The 20,521-nt window shown below is 42.3% G+C and overlaps 1 protein-coding gene across 2 annotated transcripts; it reads left to right on the top strand.

Annotated features, from left to right (window-relative positions):
* The first annotated feature begins 1,711 nt into the window (after positions 1 to 1,711).
* Positions 1,712 to 19,901, top strand: pkib (protein kinase (cAMP-dependent, catalytic) inhibitor beta). Of its 2 annotated transcripts, XR_003832984.1 has the most exons (4): positions 1,712 to 1,932; positions 16,710 to 16,863; positions 18,117 to 18,389; positions 19,654 to 19,901. XR_003832984.1 is itself a non-coding variant. In XM_029442499.1 (3 exons), exons 2-3 carry the CDS (start codon positions 16,722 to 16,724, stop codon positions 18,197 to 18,199), a joined length of 225 nt encoding a protein of 74 aa, XP_029298359.1. In that variant the 5' UTR covers positions 1,712 to 1,932; positions 16,710 to 16,721; the 3' UTR covers positions 18,200 to 19,901. The 2 variants fall into 2 exon arrangements, 1 of the variants encoding a protein (XP_029298359.1); XM_029442499.1 differs by having other exon boundaries at positions 18,117 to 19,901.
* The last annotated feature ends 620 nt before the right edge of the window (positions 19,902 to 20,521 follow it).

Here is a 20,521-nt window from a genome sequence, read left to right on the forward strand (position 1 = left end):
GTCTGGCTAAATTAATGTATCTATTTACCTACGTTTTCATATTTTCCCTTCATATTAATGTATTTCTCTTCCATTCTATGTGTCTCTTGTACATATGTTTATAGTATTTTTCCATATTGTTATTGTATTTATCTTCTATTTTATATGTATTTTTCTGTAAATATTTATTTGATATTGTGTTGTATTTTTCTTATATTCTACATGTATGCTTCTTGTACATATTCTTACAGTATTTCAATCATATTTTTATTATATCTTTCATCTATTTTATATGTATCTTTATTGTACATATTTATGTAGTCTTCTTTCGTATTTGTATTGTATTTTTCTTCTATTTTATATGTATTGTTTTGTAAATATTTATTTGATATTGTGTTTCTTCTTCTATTCTGCATGTATGTTTCTTGTACATATTGTAATAGTCTTTTTTTCATATTTTTCATATTGTGTCCTGTATTCTATGTGTTTCTTGTACATATGTTGTATTTCTTATATATTTTATTGTCTTTTTCTTCTATTTTATATTTATGTTTTTCGCAATACTTGCTTTAATTTTAATTTTAAATTAATTTGATTATTTGTATGTTATGCACCAATACACCAAAGCTACCTGACAATTCTGATTTTATACAAAGAGGAATAGTGTACATGTATCACAGCTAAACAATAAGGCCCTTAGGTAATATGTAATATGAAAATGTTTATATTTCTTTCAACTAAAGGAACATTTTAAAGAAAAAGACTTACAGCCTATAGGCCAGTGCACTTGTGGCCATATAAGAGCAAATAGGAAAAATACTGATTTAGATAACAGTGAGTAAAGAGGTTTGACAATAAAGGTCAGACAGTGAGTTTAAAGCAGCAGGGGGTCAAACCTCCATCTGTTTGTGTCTGACCTTCAAAGGTACAGTGAAGGTGTTCACCTGTGAATAATCAGTGCAAAGATAAAGCTTCTTTTTCCTGCAGCAGGCTCGTAATATCATCAAAAGGAAAGCAGAATCCTGGTTCACATTAATGCACATGTTAGTGCAGGTAACAGTTTATTTCATGTTGACTGAAACCATTACAGCCTTTGGTAAAAACACAGTTCACTTTGGTATGACTGGACTGGATTACTGTTTTGTCTATTAAAGGTGGTAGTATCACCAATACAAGTGCTTTAGTTTTATTATCAGTGTGATAATAATAAGATAAGGAGAGGTATAATAAATATCCATATAATTCAGGACTGAAGGAAAATCACTGAATGCTTTTATTATATCATAAAACAGGTGAAAGGGCGATTCCATTTCTTAAATATTACAATGTGTAGAGACGGTGCACCCCGTACTAAAAAGACAATGGTACAAACCTTTGAGCAGCAGCAGCAGCACAAAGCAGCTGGAGTTACACAGGAAACTGTACTACTGGGACTTCAAAAATAAAACAAGTTATTAAAAAACATATAAAACATTTTCTTTAAACATGCAAAGTCACTACTTCTACTTTTACAACAACTTCTAAATAATAATGTAATAATGCTATATAAATACAGTTATTATTATCACTCCTAAAAATATATATGTATATGTATAAACATAGATTAATAGAATACAAAACTGTACTTTACCTCTTCTCTAGTTCGACAGCTGTTGTGCTTTTACTTTGAAGGCCACGTCTCTACTCTTCCTGTATCCTGCGGGCTGCGTGCGCACCGCTTGACGCTCCTCTCTGTTGCTGCCGGGAATGAGCGCACACTGCTCGGCTGTCCGCGCGGTGTCGTCCACTATGCCGCGGGTCCGGCGGTGTCAGCTGTAATGAAGCAGGGTGATGTGTCGCACACTCCGCACGTACTCTTCTTCATCCTTGCAGAACATGGTGGCTGGTGGTTAGTTCCAACTTCGGACACCGGAGGGGCTTTATTTCCTCGGCGAAGCGCACTGAAATCAGCAGGTGAGTGTCCGTCTATGCAAACATACACTGTCACCTGTTCTGCTCCACAGGTAGACATCACACTGGCTGCTCTAAAAGGCATGCCAGATTACAGGAGATTATCAAAGGCGTGCAGGGAGGAATAATGAGGCTGGAGACATTGTCTGCTCTGAAACTGACAAAAAAAAAATCATGTGACCAACTTATCATGCACAGTCATATCTGTTAATATTTAATACTACTACTAAAAACAGACCGGAAGTACCTGTCGGCTCCTTATGGCCTCATAGCATTGTTTGCATCAGCTGTTCAAATGAGTGGCAGCTGGATTATCTGCTTTTGTTTTTTTATTAAAAGCTCAAACCTCGACCTTCTTGTGAGAATCATGATATGATGAAACCATGGTTCAGTGTAAAACTAACATCTCAAATATTAAACGTTAAAATTACCAAGAAAATCTGCTAAAAACGTACCAGATAGTTTGGGTTTTTATTTCACTATATGATTTAAAGGAGTCTAATCTAATTCCTTCTGTGCCAATATTCAGTGTATTCCTGAAATAGACAGTTTATCCATCAGACTATCATTTATCTGCAATAAAAATAGTATTTTATAACCCTGATATGATGTAATGTATACCTGATTATTGGCAAACCCTTAAACCTGCTCTTAAGGAAACTGCCCCCAGGCAAATAAAAAGTTAACTGCATGTGTTATGGCTGCATGATGCGAGGAACATATGCAATAACGATTAATAAACAGATATTAAAGTGTACTTGCTGCACAAAAGAGAATATTTACATTTTAAAATGCAGTTTTATACTGAAAAATCAAAAAAGTGCAATAATTTCTTTCACTATCGCGATGACAAAAATACAAACGATATATTGTGCAGCCCAAACTTCAAAATAAGATGCTGAAATAACATGAGAATAATATTTTATTAACCTAACTGCTTATATATGTGTGTGTGTGTGTGTGTGTGTGTGTGTGTGTGTGTGTGTGTGTGTGCAGAGGCCCGTGAACAAGCCTCAGTTGTTATGCTTTGGTGAATGTGGAGCAGAAAATGTTTCCAAAACGAGCTCAGAATTTAAAGCCTGTTTAGTTTCTGTTTAAATCGTGAATCATCGACGTGATGCACAAAGTCACGTCAGGTGAAGCAGTCTGCTGCTGCAGCGGCCTCTCATTGGATCATCTCCCCCTGTGATAATCACATATCCATGAGGTTTTATAAAGCTCATGTCTTGGTCTTGTTCAGTGTCTGGCTGCGTTGGTGTGTTTGCACTTGATGCAGACAGCGTGGGCAACACGAGCACTTTTACATTTTCCTTTTAGATGTTTCCGTGTTGCTGAAATGAGTGTTTCTGTTCTCAGTGCTCAAGCTAACCCCCACATTCTTCGTTTGTTTATTCCAAAAGAAAACTGGGATCTTAAAACACTAATTAGACATACAGTACCCGTATCTAATGTTTGACACATGTAGTTAAAGCTGCATTAAAGACATGCAGAATGCTGTCGGGGGGACCTGGAAGTTAGCATCGCCCCGTCCGCGACAAAAAGCTGGATTCATTTTATTTTGGATTATTGCACAAAATTAGATTGTGACAAACAGAAGTTTATAATACTTCAGAGAGCTATTAGCAGCTCCGCACGTGGTTAAAGTGTGTGAGACGACTGTTCGTTGAAAACAACAATGGCGGCTCCTTCGTAGGTTAGCGTAGATGCTACAATAGCGTCAATTATATCATTAGAAAAGATGTTTTTCGCTCTTCTCCCGAGTGGCTTTGATTGACAGATGGTTTATCCAATTACCTGCTATGTATTTTTTTAAAGTTCCCGCCCTTTTCATGTTGGGCTCCACCAACACCTTGATAGCTAAATGCTAACTCTGTCTGCTGTTTGGCGCTGGACATGTAGCATGTAGCATGTAGCATGTACCAGCAGCTTTATTGGGGCTTTTATTTCAGTAGCACGCCTGTGTTTATGCAGAAGTGTTTTAAACATTAAGGTTTTAGCGAATGTGTTTGTGAAGTAGTGAGCGCAACACTGGATACATGACACTTGGATTATCCTGCACCAGTTGTGTGAGGGTTTGTAAGCAGATGTTTTCAGATACTTCTGGAGCTTTGAACGCTTTGAATTACTCCTCAAGGGTTAGAATCTCATATCTGTGAAACACAGAAGGTTTAGAACCATATAAATGACGTCCAGCTATAAGAACGATCATATAAACGTCATGTTTTAAATATGCTTAGTGAGAAAAGGATCTTTGTAGAGATTAGGTTTGGTCTCCACCGACCGCTGAGGGAAGTAGCTCTTCAGCAGCTAAATGCTAACTGTCTGAATCTTCTCCGTTTTCGAAATGTGCCAATTTAAGAGTTGTTATTTCGGCAGCGCGGCTCCGGCACGCGAAGATGACGTCACCGTCTTTTATGTGTGCAGAGCTTTTGTCTGACTTCCATTTCAGTCTTTGATGCAGCTCCTGGAGAAGATGTTTGGATGTGTGGAGAGAAAGGGAAGCGACGAGGAGCGCTCGAGAAGAACCTGCAGGTGTTATTCTTTTAGGCTTAATCAGTTCTCAAAATAGTTGTTGAATATTTAAATAATAATATAATATATAAACACAACATGTGACATCTTCAGTCTAAAGATATTTGTATCAAACAAAGTGCTTTATTGTAGTTTATTCTTCTTTTATGTTATTTTATTAGATACTGATTATTATTATTATTATTATTATTATTATTATTATTATTATTATTATAGAGCAGGATATTATTTATTGTTTTGAACGTTTTCTGAGCTCCTTTATATTTTAAATTAACATTTTCTTTAGGTTTGAACAACATATTGTCATATTTGAGGTACACTATTTTATTTATTATTAATAAATCTTTTTGTTTTTATTATTTATTTATGTTTTCTTCCTGTGCAGTGTTCCACTTTTCTCATTAACACAATTAAAGCAGTTTTTTCCCTCTTTAAAAACAAAAAACTTTATTTATAGCACATAGAATATAAGTGATATACTAATAGATAGTACTAATATCCACTATATTATAAATATATACACAGAAACGTTGAGAGCTTTCAAACATCACCCTAATTGGTCAAACTGGTTCCGTGAGCGTCTTGGCTCTTTAATGAGGGAGAGTGTTGGACAGGTGGAGGAAGATAAGCTGCTCAGTGGAGCCGAGGCCACTGGAGATTAAAGAGATTTTATAGGTAATGTACCCGTTACCTGATAGCAGTGGCAGCCTTTGTTCCCAGTAAAAGATAAAGGTGAGGCTGTGCAGGTGATTAGCGATAAAGGCTGAGAGCGGGCGGGTGGAGCGGACGCCCAGCGCCTTCATCATCTGCCAGCGTGAGTGTTAACACGCCGTGACATGAAGCAAGGTTTCCAAGAAAAGAGCAGGAAGTGGAAGGAGAACCAGATGATGGGGAGTCAGGTGCTCAATGTGCTGCTGCTCCCCTGCAACACACACCTTCAGCTGGTTATCTAAAAGTCTTACATTCATATTCATCAAAAGTACGAGAAAAGTAGATTTTGTTATTAACTGTTAACCTCAAGCATTGTGGCGACACTAGCATTAAAACATTTGAAGAGATTCCCTCCTCGTCCCGGCTGCAGACGTGTGTTCTGTTGACCTGCCACTTTTTTTTTTACCACATTTAATTCCCATTGATTGCGAGCCTTCCCACTCTCGGGATGGAAACTGTAATTTGTCGGGATAAATTCCAGTCATTCATTATTCCTGTGTATTGACCAGTGACCTATACGAGTCTAGTCCGAGCCGCTGCTTCTGTAAAGCCCATTGCCCTTTACCGTGACCTATCGCCGGCTGCCATTTGGCTACTTTTATCTTCCTGCCATTAAAACATGTCAATTCTTCCCCCACCTGCGTCTGGAGGACATATAAGACGGTGAATATGTTGTGCAGAGATGTAGAGGACTGAGGATGACATTAGGAACAGAGGAGACTTGTTTCCTACAAAGCCTGTGTTGGACTGTACTGACCTCAACCTCTCGCCAGCGAGGGGGGGGAGGGGCGGGTGGCATAACTGGATGGACTTCCCACAGCATGCCTGTGGTTCGTCAATGTCGTCTCTCCTGCTGCCGGCCTCTCCATGCTGATTAGATGGGCAGAGGGACAGTAGGTGCGACGGGTCGGTTCCTCTGTGGAGACAAAGGGTTTATTGTAATTCTCCAGGCATTCCTGTGTCGGACCACACGACACTATCAGCTGCTTCGTTTCCACGCAATTAGCGTGTGGAATTCTCTCTGCCCTGTAAACACGGCATCTCAAAGCCGGTTGTCAGACATCAGGCGAGCTCACTCTGTTGATTGGCAAACGGAGAGGCTGTAAGAGGGTGAGAAGTGCAATCGCTGTTGAATAGCGTCTCAATGGGCGCCATCGAAACGTGGTTTTCTCTGAAGACGCCCTTCTGCAGCTGCAGCCGGAGACTTTGCACATTTGCATCTTCAAAAGGCAACAAGAGGGAAATGTTTGAACATGTTGAGTATCATCAGCACCAAACAACAGACAACGTTAGCAACTGGTGAACATCAGAGGAAGATGTTTGTCTCCGTACTTTGTCTTATGTGGTGAGAAACTCTTGAAGCGTCTGACAAGACAAGTACTCTGATACCGCTATCTAAAGGGGGGGGGGGGGGGGCATTGTGACAATCCAAGTGATTTAATCTTCAGATTAATCCACAATGAAAGTACTTGTGAGTTGCAGCCCTGGGTATGATGGATTTAGATACAGAAGATCTGATGTTGGGCGGGAACAAGCCGTAGGGAATGTTCTCAGTTCTCCGTTAAGTTTGAGTAAATGTTGTCCGGATGGACGGACGAGTGGGAATCCCAGGATTTGTCCTGCTGGAGATGAAATCCTCTCCTCTCCTCGCTGTGTCCTGACTGCAGCTTGAATCCCAAACACTAGCACAACACAAGAGCTTGACACTTGTGCTGATGCAGGGTGGCAGTGTGTAGCATTTTCTTTTTGTTTGTGTGTCAGACAGTGCTAGAGGCCTATGGGTGGTAGCCAGAGTGCAGGAGAGCCACGTGCAGCCGCGTCTACGCAGGACGCATCGCTGTTCTCACGATGGTCTAGTTCGGAGAGCGCCCGGGGTGGAGGATGGCCTCGGTTACACTCTTCCAAACAACAGGCTTTGTGCTTAAATATTGATGTGACGGCAGCACACACTGTACTCCTGGTGTCACACATATCGGACGTGTGGACATTTATTCTCCCGGCTGCAACTGAAACGTGGATCCTACGTGCTGAAACGTGGATCCTACGTGCTGAAACGTGGATCCTACGTGCTGCAACTGAAACGTGGATCCTACGTGCTGCAACTGAAACGTGGATCCTACGTGCTGAAACACGTCAAGACTTTTTCAATCTGTCAGGAAAAAAGTGCCAAACATCCTTTGCTTGCAGCTTCTTTAATGTGAATATACTTTAACGTTTAACTGATTGTCAGACATAGTTAGCACTTTGAAGATTCTCTGTGTGTGTGTGTGTGTGTGTGTGTGTGTGTGTGTGTGTGTGTGTGTGTGTGTGTGTGTGTGTCACGTTGGTAACTGATGGATTCATTAAATATTATGTACGGTATGTTAGGCTAACATATTGTGAGTCTCATACCTTTTCAAAAGACTTTTATAGCTGAATCTCAATAATAAATCATCCTTTGCTAAATTAAAGTTGCAGTCTGAATGATTGACAGTTGCATTACTGTGATATAAAAAGAATGCTTCAGTGATTTAGTATTGCACTTCCACAAAGTTGGGGAACTTGCAGGAGACAGATTAAATAATAATAATAATAATGGTCAAACTTGATTCAGCAAAGGCAGAGACTTTTAGTTCCTGGTGATACTACACTTCCCATGATGCAACACACTGTTCGACCCTGCCTGCTTGGTAAACAGCCGTGCTGTCAATCATTGGGGTTATTTTCACGTACAGCTCCTGCAGAGTCCTCCTGTAAAGTACTGGTTCTGATTGAAATCCGACGCCTCACTCACGTGTGCAGCCAGCGCGACATTCACTGTGAGTTTCTCACGTTTGACCTTTCCAATGGAGGGCCGCTTGTGCTCGCTCATGATTGGTCGACAATCAGAGTTGACTCAGGACATGAAGTGTAAAAGTCCCACATCCCCAAAACAGTCTGTTCCTGCTCGACATGTTCTGTTCTTCAGATCGTCCCTGAGGCCGTTGCCAGCGCTGCCTGCCAGCCATTCTTTACAGCTCTCTGTCAAGTGTGCTAATTGCTTTAAATAGCCGGGTGCTTTGTTGTTGTGATTGACCCTCGTGAAACCCGCTCAATCTGTCGCATATTTGGCAACGTGGAGGGCAATTTGTCAGCCTCATTTCGTATAATGGCTTGTTGTTATTGCGCATTAAACACGGTTAATTACAAAGAGGGCGGATTGCTTTTAGGTGCTTTTTGAAGGATGGCGACGGAGGTCCTCTTAAATCCTGTGTACCAGTAAACCGTGTCGCTGACTGCAAGGCGTTCAGATTCTGCAGATCAAAAGAATATCAAGAAGAAGCGTAAAACAAAGAAACACAAGATGAAGCAAAGCATTCAGAAGAAGTAGAAATATAACAGAAATGACAGGCGACAGATTAAAGGAGACGGAAGAGGCCTTCATCGACCGGAAGACAACATTCCTCTTATCAAAGCACTAAAAGCAGAAGCTAATGGACGCCAGACGAGGACGTGGGGGGGTGAAGATAATCTTATACACAAGGAGTTCTGTTTGTTGGATTACTCTTGAGCAACAGCACGTGCCAGATATGATCTTCTTATCTTTGCAAAGAAGCTTTTCATCTCTGGACCTTGACTATCGATTTGTCGACTCAATGTCGACTGTTGCTGTAGCGAGCTATCTCGAGGCTAACGCCATGAGTTAGCTGAAATCGCTAACTGTAGGTCGTAAGAGTTAGCCTGAGATGCTAACGTTTGAAACTACCCATAGACCAAACTCATTTCTTACAATTGTTCTCGTGTTTTTTGCCTTTGGAAAGCTACTCTCTCTCTCTCTCTATGTTCCCAGGGTCCAGCTGAAGATCCTCCCTATATGACGCATTAATGAGGATTATGTTCCCAGTAATGTTTCTCTGGGTCAGATGTTGAAATCACGCATGTTGTTCTTATTCTCCACATTGGCTGAACTGATTCTTAACGTTCAAACTGCATTTGAAACGTCGATTTCCCTTCGTTTGTTTGCAATGTTAGTTCATAGCAAGAACAATAGGACCTTGGGAACACAGGGATGACCATGCTGATCATGGAAGGTCTTCAGAAGATACTTTATACTCACACACTGGTAATAATCCTGATGAGAAAACATCCAGCAGATTGTGTGAGAAACAGGTGGATTATACTACATGCACAGACCTGTAGCACGAGACCTTGACGTTTTATCTCTCGACCCCCCCGCCCCCCCCCCCCCTCCACCAAAGCAAATTATCTACAAAGTAAGAGCGCTGATGTGTTTTTTGTCTGTGAGTCCTGTCTCCTGAAACATGAAAGCAGGCAGCCATAGTGAGAAAAGAAGCTGCGCAGTTCAGCGTAAAAGACGGGAGGATCTGCTCGGGATGTTTGTGAGATCTGAAGGGAGGCTGTGATCACGCTGTCTCGTTAGATCAGCCTCAGCTGTGTGTGTGTGTGTGTGTGTGTGTGTGTGTGTGTGTGTGTGTGTGTGTGTGTGTGTGTGTGTGTGTGTGTGTGTGTGTGTGTGTGTGTGTGTGTGTGTGTGTGTGTGTGTGTGTGTGCTGCTGCTGCTGCTGCTCAGGAAAGAAAACATCTTTTTTGAAAACCAACTGCTGACATCAGTCACCTTCCAGCCTTTGTGCACATGTTTGACTTTCTGTAGTGTGGATGATGATGTCGCCCTTCTTTCCCTCAATTGCTGTATTTCTGCATTTAGCGTGCTAGTGTTGCACTGCATATATCTTCCTCTCTTTTATATTTTCACAACACAAATGCTGCATTTTTCATCAATCTTTTTTCTATTTAATCCGTTTTAATAGTGGGTGTTTTCATTGCACTTGTACCTGCAGCAGCAGTCTCCCCAAACATTATGTTGAAACCAAAAGACGAGTCCTTGAGCAGACATAAAAACAATGCAGTGTGAAGATGTGCTTCTTCCTCGGCTCCCCTCCTCCACTATAGAGCTGCTTGTATAGCAATGGTGCTGTTTCCATGGCAGCTCGGGCACGTTAAGCTTTAGGATAACGGTGAAAAAAGTGGGGAGAAGTACGGGGAATAATCACAGGGAATGAGGGACTAAAAATAGAGGACTTAATCCCAGGCATTATTTATTCATCTAAAACGTCTCGTGTCTGCGCCGGCTGTGTAAACATAATTTCTTCTGCAGTTCCTCGTCGGGTGGGCGGGCGGGCACGCCGGTTCTGACCTAAACCCCCACAGTCTTACTAACCCACTAATGCCATGACTACAGGGAGAGAGGGGGGGGGGCACCACAAAGACAACGCACTCTGGATGCACTGGTTGGGTGTGAGGCTGTCTGCTGAATCTATTATTCCTACTTCCTCGTTATTAGACGAATATAATAGAGAGGGAAAATATCCACGTGATAATTCGCAATTAAACATCTCTAAATGAAAATGCGTTAATGTAATCGTTTCCAGTCCGTGTGTTATTATTACACGCGGTGATTTGTGAGCTGGAGTGCAGTGACTGTGGGTGTCACACGGCGAGCGTGAGACTGATGAGGAGCAGAATAGAGGTCAGCCTCCGGCAGCAGGGCCCGGCTGCTCGGCTTGGAGAACCCATATCTATCATTGTCTCTTGTTCGGAGAGAAGAAAGCTTTGACGGATATATCTTTTAAAAGGCCAGCACAGGACCAATGCTGACAGTGACAGAGATAGTGTGTGCTAGTATGTTATACGTGTAAAGAGTTTGTGACCATAACGAATTCAGAAAAGTACGATTTCACTCAGATCTTGTGACTTTCTGAATCTTTTTCTTATATTTTGTAACACATTTCCTGGAAAGAACTATATTATTTTTAGAAGATTAGAGAGAGAGACAGCGTTCACTTCCAATTAATTCTTAGTGTAGCCTGGAGAGTCATTTAGTCAGAGGACAGTAGAGCTCGACCGATAAACAGCCGGCTGATATATTGGTCGATATTCGCTTATTGCAGGCGGATAAGCAACATTGCATCACAGAAATGCCAAAGTAGGTTTGAGTGTGGTTTCACCGTTACATAGCACAAGTTGATTTCACAGTGTAAAATGTCCCACATGTTATCAGCCCTTTAAAAAGACTTATAACTACTCCACCTCCTGCCTGGCTCAGTGGGCCGTCATCATCTATTTGTAAGCTGGATCACCGCAGGGAGGTTCAAAGTGGTTACGCCACGTGAGTGGTCGTAGTAATTATGCCGAAAGCAAAGGAGGAAGTCAGGTGACGTAGTATAAAGAGCGAGTTCGGGGTGGATGTGTAAAACAAACACAGGAAATGTCCCGAAATGTTCATACGCGAGTAAAGAACCCAACATGTGGACGTAGCGTTACGTAACAAACACAGGATACTTATTTGAACCCACATCAGGATCCTTTCCTCACGACGTTAGTGTTTATAACTCCCACCGCTTCACAACGTGCAGTCTAAGTCTGCAGCATTATAATGTAGTGAGAACTGATTACGGCCATTTAATGGGCTGATAACATTTAAAGTGGCGAGCTCATCTTGTCACGCAAAAACAAATCTGAGAATAATCTTTTGATTTTTAAATGATCCAATTTATCGATCTCTGTATCGGCCTCAGAAGTCGGGCTGTTGTGCACAGCAGGTCTGCAGAAATTGCAAAAATGTGAAATGATATTCTACACTTAAGGTTTACTTACTAGCTTTTTAATTTATTTTCTGGAACATTTGACCACAGTGCATGACCTTCTTCCGTGAAAGGAGCTCAGGTGTCATCAAATCACCTCAGTATGGAGGTTCAGCCTGCAGGTGTTTCTACATGGGAGTTCATAAACGTTTAATTTGATGAAGAAGGCCAAGAGATACAGTTGAAAGCTTCAGGGGAAAACATTTGTAAGTGAACGTTGAGGGTAGAATATTTGAACAGATTTGAACCCAAGATTGTTCTTTTACTTACATTTTTAAGGGTCAAAAATATGCAGGAAGGTCGTTTTCACGTAGCTCTCGTCAGCGATACTCGATCATCAGGCTAAATACACACACGTTACACACACAGGTGTGAAACCTTCACAGGGTTTATGTGATTCAATATGTTTGAGTGCGTTTCACTTCCATCTTCAAGTCATTGCAGTATTCGGCTTTATAAAGATGTAATTTTTGAGACGGGAGAATCAGACGTTGGAGTCTTCCTGACCCATTTACAGAGTGGCTTCCTCAGCACTTTGTCCTGTTTATTGCTTAACAACACCGACTGCCTGCAATTACTCAAAGAGATGAGAACGCAGAAAACATGTCACATCTCTTCTGAAAGACCACTGACTGTAATGGACGTGACATTTTCTAACGCACAGCAGTTGGATCCCTAAAAGCTTCTTTTATACGACTGAACCACGTGTTAAAAATGTTTTTCAAGCCTGAAACCAGTAAGACGACCAGTGTTTTCAAAATAATAGTATTTCGCGTCTGTTTTTTGTTCAAATCAGCTGCTGCAACACATTAAAGCTCTAAGCAATAGTTTATGTTAATAACAGACCAAATGATTATGTGTATTGTGAAGGTCGCTCTAGTGATTATTACTCCATTCAGCGTTTTAGCTTCTTTCAGCTTCTTGTTTTGTTTTACATCTAAAACCTTTTTGGTTCACTCTCACAGTGGCACCACAGCTGTTTATAGAGAACACGCTCAATAAAGCCAGAGTTCACCACATATTTAGCACCAAACAGCCGACAGACACAGTTTGAGTTGGTGGAGACCAAACAGAATATGTGGATGTTATATAATCAGCTTGTTGTGCTGCAAGAAATCCATTCATGCATGTTTAACACAATAACTGATTCACTATGAATTAAGAGTATTACTAATGTTACAATGAAAAAGGGCTACGATTCAACGTTTCAACCGACTGCATTCAGTCAACGTTACCGTACTGATGCTTGTGTTGACGAGATAACCGTGGCTACGTTTTCTAAAAGAACAAGTAAAGTGTTGGTACGAAAGCTCAACATTTGTCTACATGTTCATTGAGAACTCCTGGTGAATCTTTGCCTGCTGGCTGGAAACTTGGAGTTGAAACGTGTTATAAGAGCTTCTTGGGGTAAATGTTGTTTACAGAACGGTGGATCCTGTTTGTGAAAGGTCTCCAGTCGTGTCATTGGTCAATACCAAGGGAATGTTTACTTGCCAGGTTCTTGAATAGAGATTGATTTTGACGTTTTCTCCACACAAAAGAAGAGACAACAATATGTTGTTGGTTGCCTGGATGCACGCATGCATGCAAGTCAAAGTCACGGAGTTCTCGGCGTCTCTTTCTGTTTCCCGCTCTGTCCCTGGTGCTGAAAGGCTCCATTCACTGTCTGAGAAACATCTGTTGAGACGAGCGTTCTTTCTCCGAGTCCTTGGACTTCCATTTTATAAAGCAGGCGCTCTCTCTAAAAGGCTTCTTGTGAATAGAGCTGCTCTGAACGGCGTCGAGGACACTGTGAGGTTCTGCTGTTCAGAAGGAACCTTCACAGTGAATGTGCTGTGAGGTTCTGCTGTTCTGCACATGTCCAAGTGACAATATACCGCTACACAGTGGCCCTGCATTATAGAGGAAGCTTCAATTACATACTGTGTCTTCTGTTGCTAAATTATAGACGTCACTGTGTTTAGAAATAGCCCAGGTAGGGTTAGGGTTAGCCCAGGTAGCACTTTGCAGCATTAATGATCTCTTATTTAATTAAAGAGCTGTCCCATGAAGAAGTGAAGCCTTGTTGTCCTCATCAGCATCTTTGCAAACAACTCTTGACCTCCGACAGTCAAAAGGCTTTTATAACTCTACCTTGTTGCATAACACACCTGCGGCTTCTTCCTGTGTGGATCGAGCCATCGCGGACATCACAGTATCTAGGTCAATTGTCTTGACAAGATAATCGTATCTAAACTGTTGTTGGATCATTGGCTAAAAGAAACCTGTTGAGATGACGGGTCACTGCCTGTTCAATGGTTAATCCAGAGGCTTAATGAAAGTTAGGACCGGACTAAGAGTGGAGGCTGTTACTGACACTGAACGCCAACGCTAGGAATTCATTTGGTAATATTTACTCATTAAAGAAACCTCTTAGCTTAATTGAAATGATCATTGGATGCTAAAACAAAGATAAAGTTTTGTTTGTAGCTTCTTAATGTGGAATGATCAGTTGGACAAGCCCGTCAGATAGACTGAAGCAAGAAGTAGAGACGAGCTGTGCCAAGTGTCTTTATCAAACTGCTATTGTTGGACTTTCAGTGTAACTGCGGCCTCTGATCCGGGACAAAGAGCAGCTTTGACACGTCGGGGCCGGAGAAGGAGAACTGGAACAATGCTCCGGCTCTCCCGGGACGCCGACTGGAAGATCGAACTGAAAGGCCAAGTTTAGTTCTGCAGCTACAGAAAGATTCACGAGAATCACTTCAATTCAGAAACCTGAAAGTCGCCATCGCTATCGATATCCACATCTACTCAGAGTTTGATACAGGTCACGTGAACAGCATATTTCGTGTAGATATTCCCAATCAGGGCTTATTCTGAATGTAGCATTGTCCGACTGAGACACGTGAGATATGCAGATTATTATTCAGGTTGTTTAAGTGCATTCGGATTATGTCTCAATCTGCTGTTTGCTACTAAGGTTGTAACTGTACGAGACTTTCACAGCACAATAACAAGCTGTCGGGGCTCCTGTCTGCACCTTTAACTCACACACTCGTTTATGTGTCTTACAATAACGCAGATAACGATAACCGTCGCCTTTCGTACCACGCTATACCGCGATATCGGTACAACACAATTTTCGGCCTCTGGCCTGTTTATGGTCGGCTCTTGTACACAAACCGATGCAAGCCCAAAAGAAAAGCCCACACGTCAAGCCTGAAGGAGAAACACACTTTTAAACATCAGGTGTTCGGACGTGCGAAGGAAGGCTGCGTTTGCTCGGTCAAACAAGAAAACTGCATAGAAGAAATAAATGTTAGGAAACATTTAGAACTCAACAGCGGCTGAAAGTAATCGTGAGTAAAGGTAACGTTAGAACATCTCTTCTACACGGGGTTTAGATCGCAGGGAAAGTGTTTGTCACAAAATACATTTACATTTGAATACTTTGACGCCAACAAAATAACAAATGAGTAAAGGTTACAGTTGACTGAACAAATCAAATAATTACTGAAATATATTTATAACTTTCTTTGGTCATGACTTCAGTATTTAAATCGTGGCTGTGTCCCTGATCGGACCACACTGTAGTGAGGGTGTTCGACAGCATCTGACATCAATAAACCATGGACGCATTAATTATTCGTATCTTACAGTACGTACAGTAAAGCCGAGGATGCTGCGGGGGGAGGATGGACGTGGGCTTTCTGGCTTATGTGGTTATAGATTTAAAAAAAACATGATTTGTGCTGTTAAATAAAAAAAGCTATCAATCATTTATGTTAATGGAGGTCGCACGATTAATTTCATGATTATATGTTGAGGTTTATAAATGTGACATGTGTCACCTTTAATCAAGCAAAGCCATGTTTACATTGCCTTGGATGTTACTTCCTCTACGTGCAGAATCACAGGCTTACTGGTCAACGTGTTGGAGGACATATGTTTTTTTTTAAGTAGGCCGCTACTGTGGCTTATATGAGCTCAATGGCTATGCTACAAGAGCGCTTGAGGCTAACAGATGGCCAACCTGCGGCCCTTTTTCTTTGAGATCTAGTGTGTGTGTGTGTGTGTGTGTGTGTGTGTGTGTGTGTTTATAGCTGCATTAACTCACATGTCATTCCTTTGTTGAACAGAGAGGGATGGGAAATGGGATTTTGCTCCACAGAATGGTTATTTAAAGCGAGGCAACACAACAAAAGAGGGAGACTGGGGAAGGAGAAAGTGAGATAGTGTGAGAATGGATTTGAGTCATATGTTTACCTGCCAGTGGTGCCTTTTTTCCCTCCTGTATTGTTGCCATGGCAACAGCGGCTATCCGTGCGCGCCTGTGTGTGTGTGTGTGTGTGTGTGTGTGTGTGTGTGTGTGTGTGTGTGTGTGTGTGTGAGACAAGGGATGTAATTCTGCTTGTCACCAGTGTAGCCCTGAGCTGACTCTCCAGCTGCTGGTTGCCATGAGACCAGACAGACACATCCTCCGCTTCAATGATGCATCTTTTCTCTTGACGCTCAAATCACTAGACAGATATTGTGCATTTTGTTTTTCTTTGCGACACGTCAAGATAAACAGATCTGTGCTCTGTTTTACTCACAATGTAACATATCAGTCAAAAGCAATGACATTTAAAGAACATCATTTAAAATGCACGAGGATTTAGTTTCTGTAGCCGACTGTAAAGGTTTTTCACATGCTAACAAGACAAAAACACACATTAATGTGAAGGTTATAGAAGTAATACCCTGTCAATCTGTTATAAACAGGCTAAAATGCACATCGTGCACCCTGTCCAATAGAGCCGTTAGCTAGCTGTAGCTACAGAAGCTAACCAGGAGGTCTTTGAGTGTTTCCAGAACTGCAAAGCTAAATAATACTTTCTCTCTTGTTGTGGAGCGTTCAAGTAACATCCTGCTCGTTCCCTCTTTTGATTGTAGAGGGGTCCTGAGATGACGGAGGTAGAGCCAGTGTTGGACTTTGCCACCTCGGGGCGCTCGGGAAGGAGAAATGCCCTGCCTGACATCCTGGGCTCGCCGGCAGGCGTGAACCCGGGCGACCTGCCTCTTAAGCTGGCTGAGATGTCCCTCAAAGGTAAAGTACACAATGTGTTCTTCTTAGTTGTTGTAACAGAGAGCTGCAGGAATGAGTCCTTAATCCCGGATATGATTCAGCACTTTTGTACTTCTGGTTCCCTCGTCGCCAAGTAAATGAGTTTTGGTTGAATGTCTGAAATAAGGTCTGTGGTTAACACAAGATTAAGAGATTTTCACTTCTTGTTCTACGTCAGTAAATTCTGCAGCTGCTCACAAGGGGTTAAATGAGACTTCACGTCATCACGCTGAACAGAAACTCATCTACTCACTCGACCACCTTTCCTGCGTCGTTGAGTTTATAGTCGTGTTCTTGTAGATTTAGGAATTTATCACGCTAAGAGGAACTGCTTTTGTAGAAGAGGTAAGAGCGTAGTGGTGACTAACTCAAATCAAACCACCAGGACTGACGTTGTTAGCTACGTATGTAGTCGAGCAGCGTGACGTTCGGTCCTTTGGTCCGTTTGTGGCCGGTAGATTTGTGGCTGAAGACTGAGGGTTGAATCAGCTCCAGTTAGAAGCAGTCGGGATGCCAGACTCATGCGAAGTCATTCATCTCGACTCTGGCATGAGTGTGGCTACCAGGCGTGCCAAACATAGAGCACTCCTGGGCCGAGTGCTCTCGACTACATGGGTAGCAGGGAAAGTAGCACTCTGGTATATTGCATATTAACACAATTTGTTTTGCACACTCCAAAAATGAGGGATGCAAGTGCAAACTAGCTAAAGTAGGAATGCACCTGTTTTCTCCAGACTCCCTCTTATAGGCTCAAATCAGTACCAGAGGTCTGAGAAACACCTTTAAAAGCAACATTTGGTACTTTTGAGCCATAAAGTGACTCAAAAGCAAGTAGTTATGTTAAGATAAGCAAAATGAACAAAGTCTTATTCATTAAGTTTACAAATTGGAATAGATTACCTTGGTGCCATGAAGTTTGAGGCAATAGGAAGTAGATCGATGTATGTTGCGACAGGGTTCGTGCAGCTCCTATATAAGGGGCAAGATTGTCTTTGTCTGAGGGACACTACGCGGTTGTGCTTGGAAGCAGGTAGTGTTCTCATTATTATTGTTTGTTGTGCAACAAAATAATAATTAATCAATTGTGTCTGTGCTTTATTGATTCCTCTCTGTTTCATACCACAATGTTGTGAGCGATGAATATCCACGACAGTTCTTAGAGATCAACTACAGCTTTTGATGGTCTACTTCTTTCTTTTTACCCTTATTGTGTCTTTTTTGGGATTTGTGCGCAGATGGTCCGGGAGGGGCCCAGTCACCGACGGCGGAGGGGCCTCCGGCGGCGCCGGAGAGCTCAGAGGGGAATGAGGGATCGTAGGGACTCGTTTATTTACCTCCCCGGAGACCAGCGAAAAGATGACCTGAGAGACGGGACGAGTTAGAGGGCGAGCTGACGGAGAACGAGTGAATATCTGTGGAGAGTCAGTCTGTTTGTGAAGCAGCTGAGCCACGGAGCGACTCCCCGAGGACCGGAGCCAGGCACTCAGCACTCACTTAGCTATGAACCAGTGAGTGAGTGTGTGTGTGTGTGTGTGTGTGTGTGTGTGTGTGTGTGTTATACACTCACCGCGGACACTGAGAATCAAAGGGACCATGACAGATTGTATACTGTACACTATTTTTGTATGATTTATTTGAAAAAACTACAGAAAAAACATGAACTCTTTAAGTCAAACTGTAGTGTGTACCCGTTCCTGCTGTTCCACAGTGATGCGTGTTACTTTACTTTGATAGCAGCCTGTAATGTCTCCGAGCTCTTTAATCCAGCGGGATGCAAAGCGGCACACGGGGATAGATTTAAGAAAACTGGGAACTCTTTGTGTCGTCTTCTACTTTTACACGTAACGTGTATGATGTACTGTATGTTTCCAGTCTGAGGCTGTTGTACAGTATATCTACATGTTAAATGGACAGTGTTCACGCCTCGCTGCAGACTGTTTGGATCCTAGCAACAACCACCAGGGATTGTATCCATTTTTTTTAGGTGTCCATATGTTGCGAGGTGAAAAGGTGGCCGTCCATATCGCGAGACATTCCTTTAGAGCGTAGTGTCCCACTGCCAGCAATGTACACGCTGCTTCATTATAATACTTACCGATATTTCCTTTTGCTTTTAAAAGTCTCTTTACTTTCCAAACCTCTGACAATGTGCCTAGTGGCAGTTCACAACCCGAGACGTGTGTTGTGTTCTTTCTCTGTGAAGTACTGTTATCGACTTGATATTCCCTCAGTTTTAACGGGAGATATCGTAACACACCTTGAACTGTAAATTAAACACTTTTGTAACTTTCTGCTGAGTTGCATCTGCAGATTTAGTCAGGAAATGCGTTAACGTAAACTTCGGCAGGGCTTCTCGGGCTCCTCGCACGTGTGCTTCTGATAGAGACGGCAGCATATGGCCGCCAACTGGGCACAGGAGCGATCAACACTACCGCCACGATGTGTTTCGAGTAACCGAAAAATGGCAGCACACTCGCCTTCTGCCTCTCCGCACGGAGAAGAGTCTGTTCACACTCATCAACACATAAGCAGAGCTGTGAATAGGATGCAAGACGGAGAGCGAGAAACTGCAAAAGAGTGGACATTTGTCAGCGATCCGCGGACTGCTACTGTATATATACTGTGTTGTAGTGTAACCCATGTGTGTGTTTCAGACATGCTGATTACCAGACGTTCTTCACATACTGTACCCACAAAGAAATGGTGTTCTGTAATTGTCTATTTGAAGATGTTTTGCCGGTGGATTTGTCTTTATGTGGATGTGTTTCACAGATGCAACAAGGAAAAGCCTGGAGAGCTGCTGCCTGTTTCTGATGCTGTACTTCTACTAATACTGACGACCAAGTGCACAAGCTGTACCGTCAACACTTTCTTTGGGGGTCGATGAATCAGAGGTGTATTTTGTAGTGTCCCTGATCTCTAAGTGGTGCGTATATTTTACTTAGCTGGACTGAATCCTGTGTGTTGATTCTATCTGGTGGTGAATATTGCCATATTAAACCCACAAGCTTTACATACAACTGTGTGTTGGATACTTTCATTTCAGTGCAAGGACGCGACACAACTTCACATTGTGCCGCACATGATATGTATGTCTTAATACTTCTGACAAACAAAGTCCTTGGCGGAGGTACTGAGGATAATATGTTTAGTGGCAGGGATCTGTGGAGGGTAAAGACTTCGTTTCCCATCCTCCGGTCAGTTTACAGTCCGATTATCAACTTGAAATACGAGGATGAAGTTGAGAGACGACGTCTACGAACGGATTGCTTCACAAGCAGCCAGTTTACAAGCTAATTTTAAGCTAACAAAGAGCAGAATCCTCGTCAGACTAACCGACGGGTTGCAGGATTGCGTTTGGCCTCGTTTGTCTCTCCGCACACACGGTTTGTCTGCGTTCAACCAGAGCTTGCTCAGATGTGATACTACAAACAGAAACCAGAACGCTTCGGATACAAACGTCCAGCCCTCCAACATCTGAAGGCAGAATCTGTTTCTAGAGATTACATCGTGGGTAACGTAGGCGCCAGGTTCCAAAGAGTAAGTAGATTTATTAGTGCAATAAAAAAAGAAGAGATCTCTGGTTCTGATGCATTGATTTAAAAAACACTGTTATAGAAAAGCTACGGCTGCATGTTCT

Source organism: Cottoperca gobio, chromosome 11, assembly GCF_900634415.1.
Source record: "Cottoperca gobio chromosome 11, fCotGob3.1, whole genome shotgun sequence".
In the NCBI taxonomy this organism is placed as follows: Eukaryota; Metazoa; Chordata; class Actinopteri; order Perciformes; family Bovichtidae; genus Cottoperca; species Cottoperca gobio.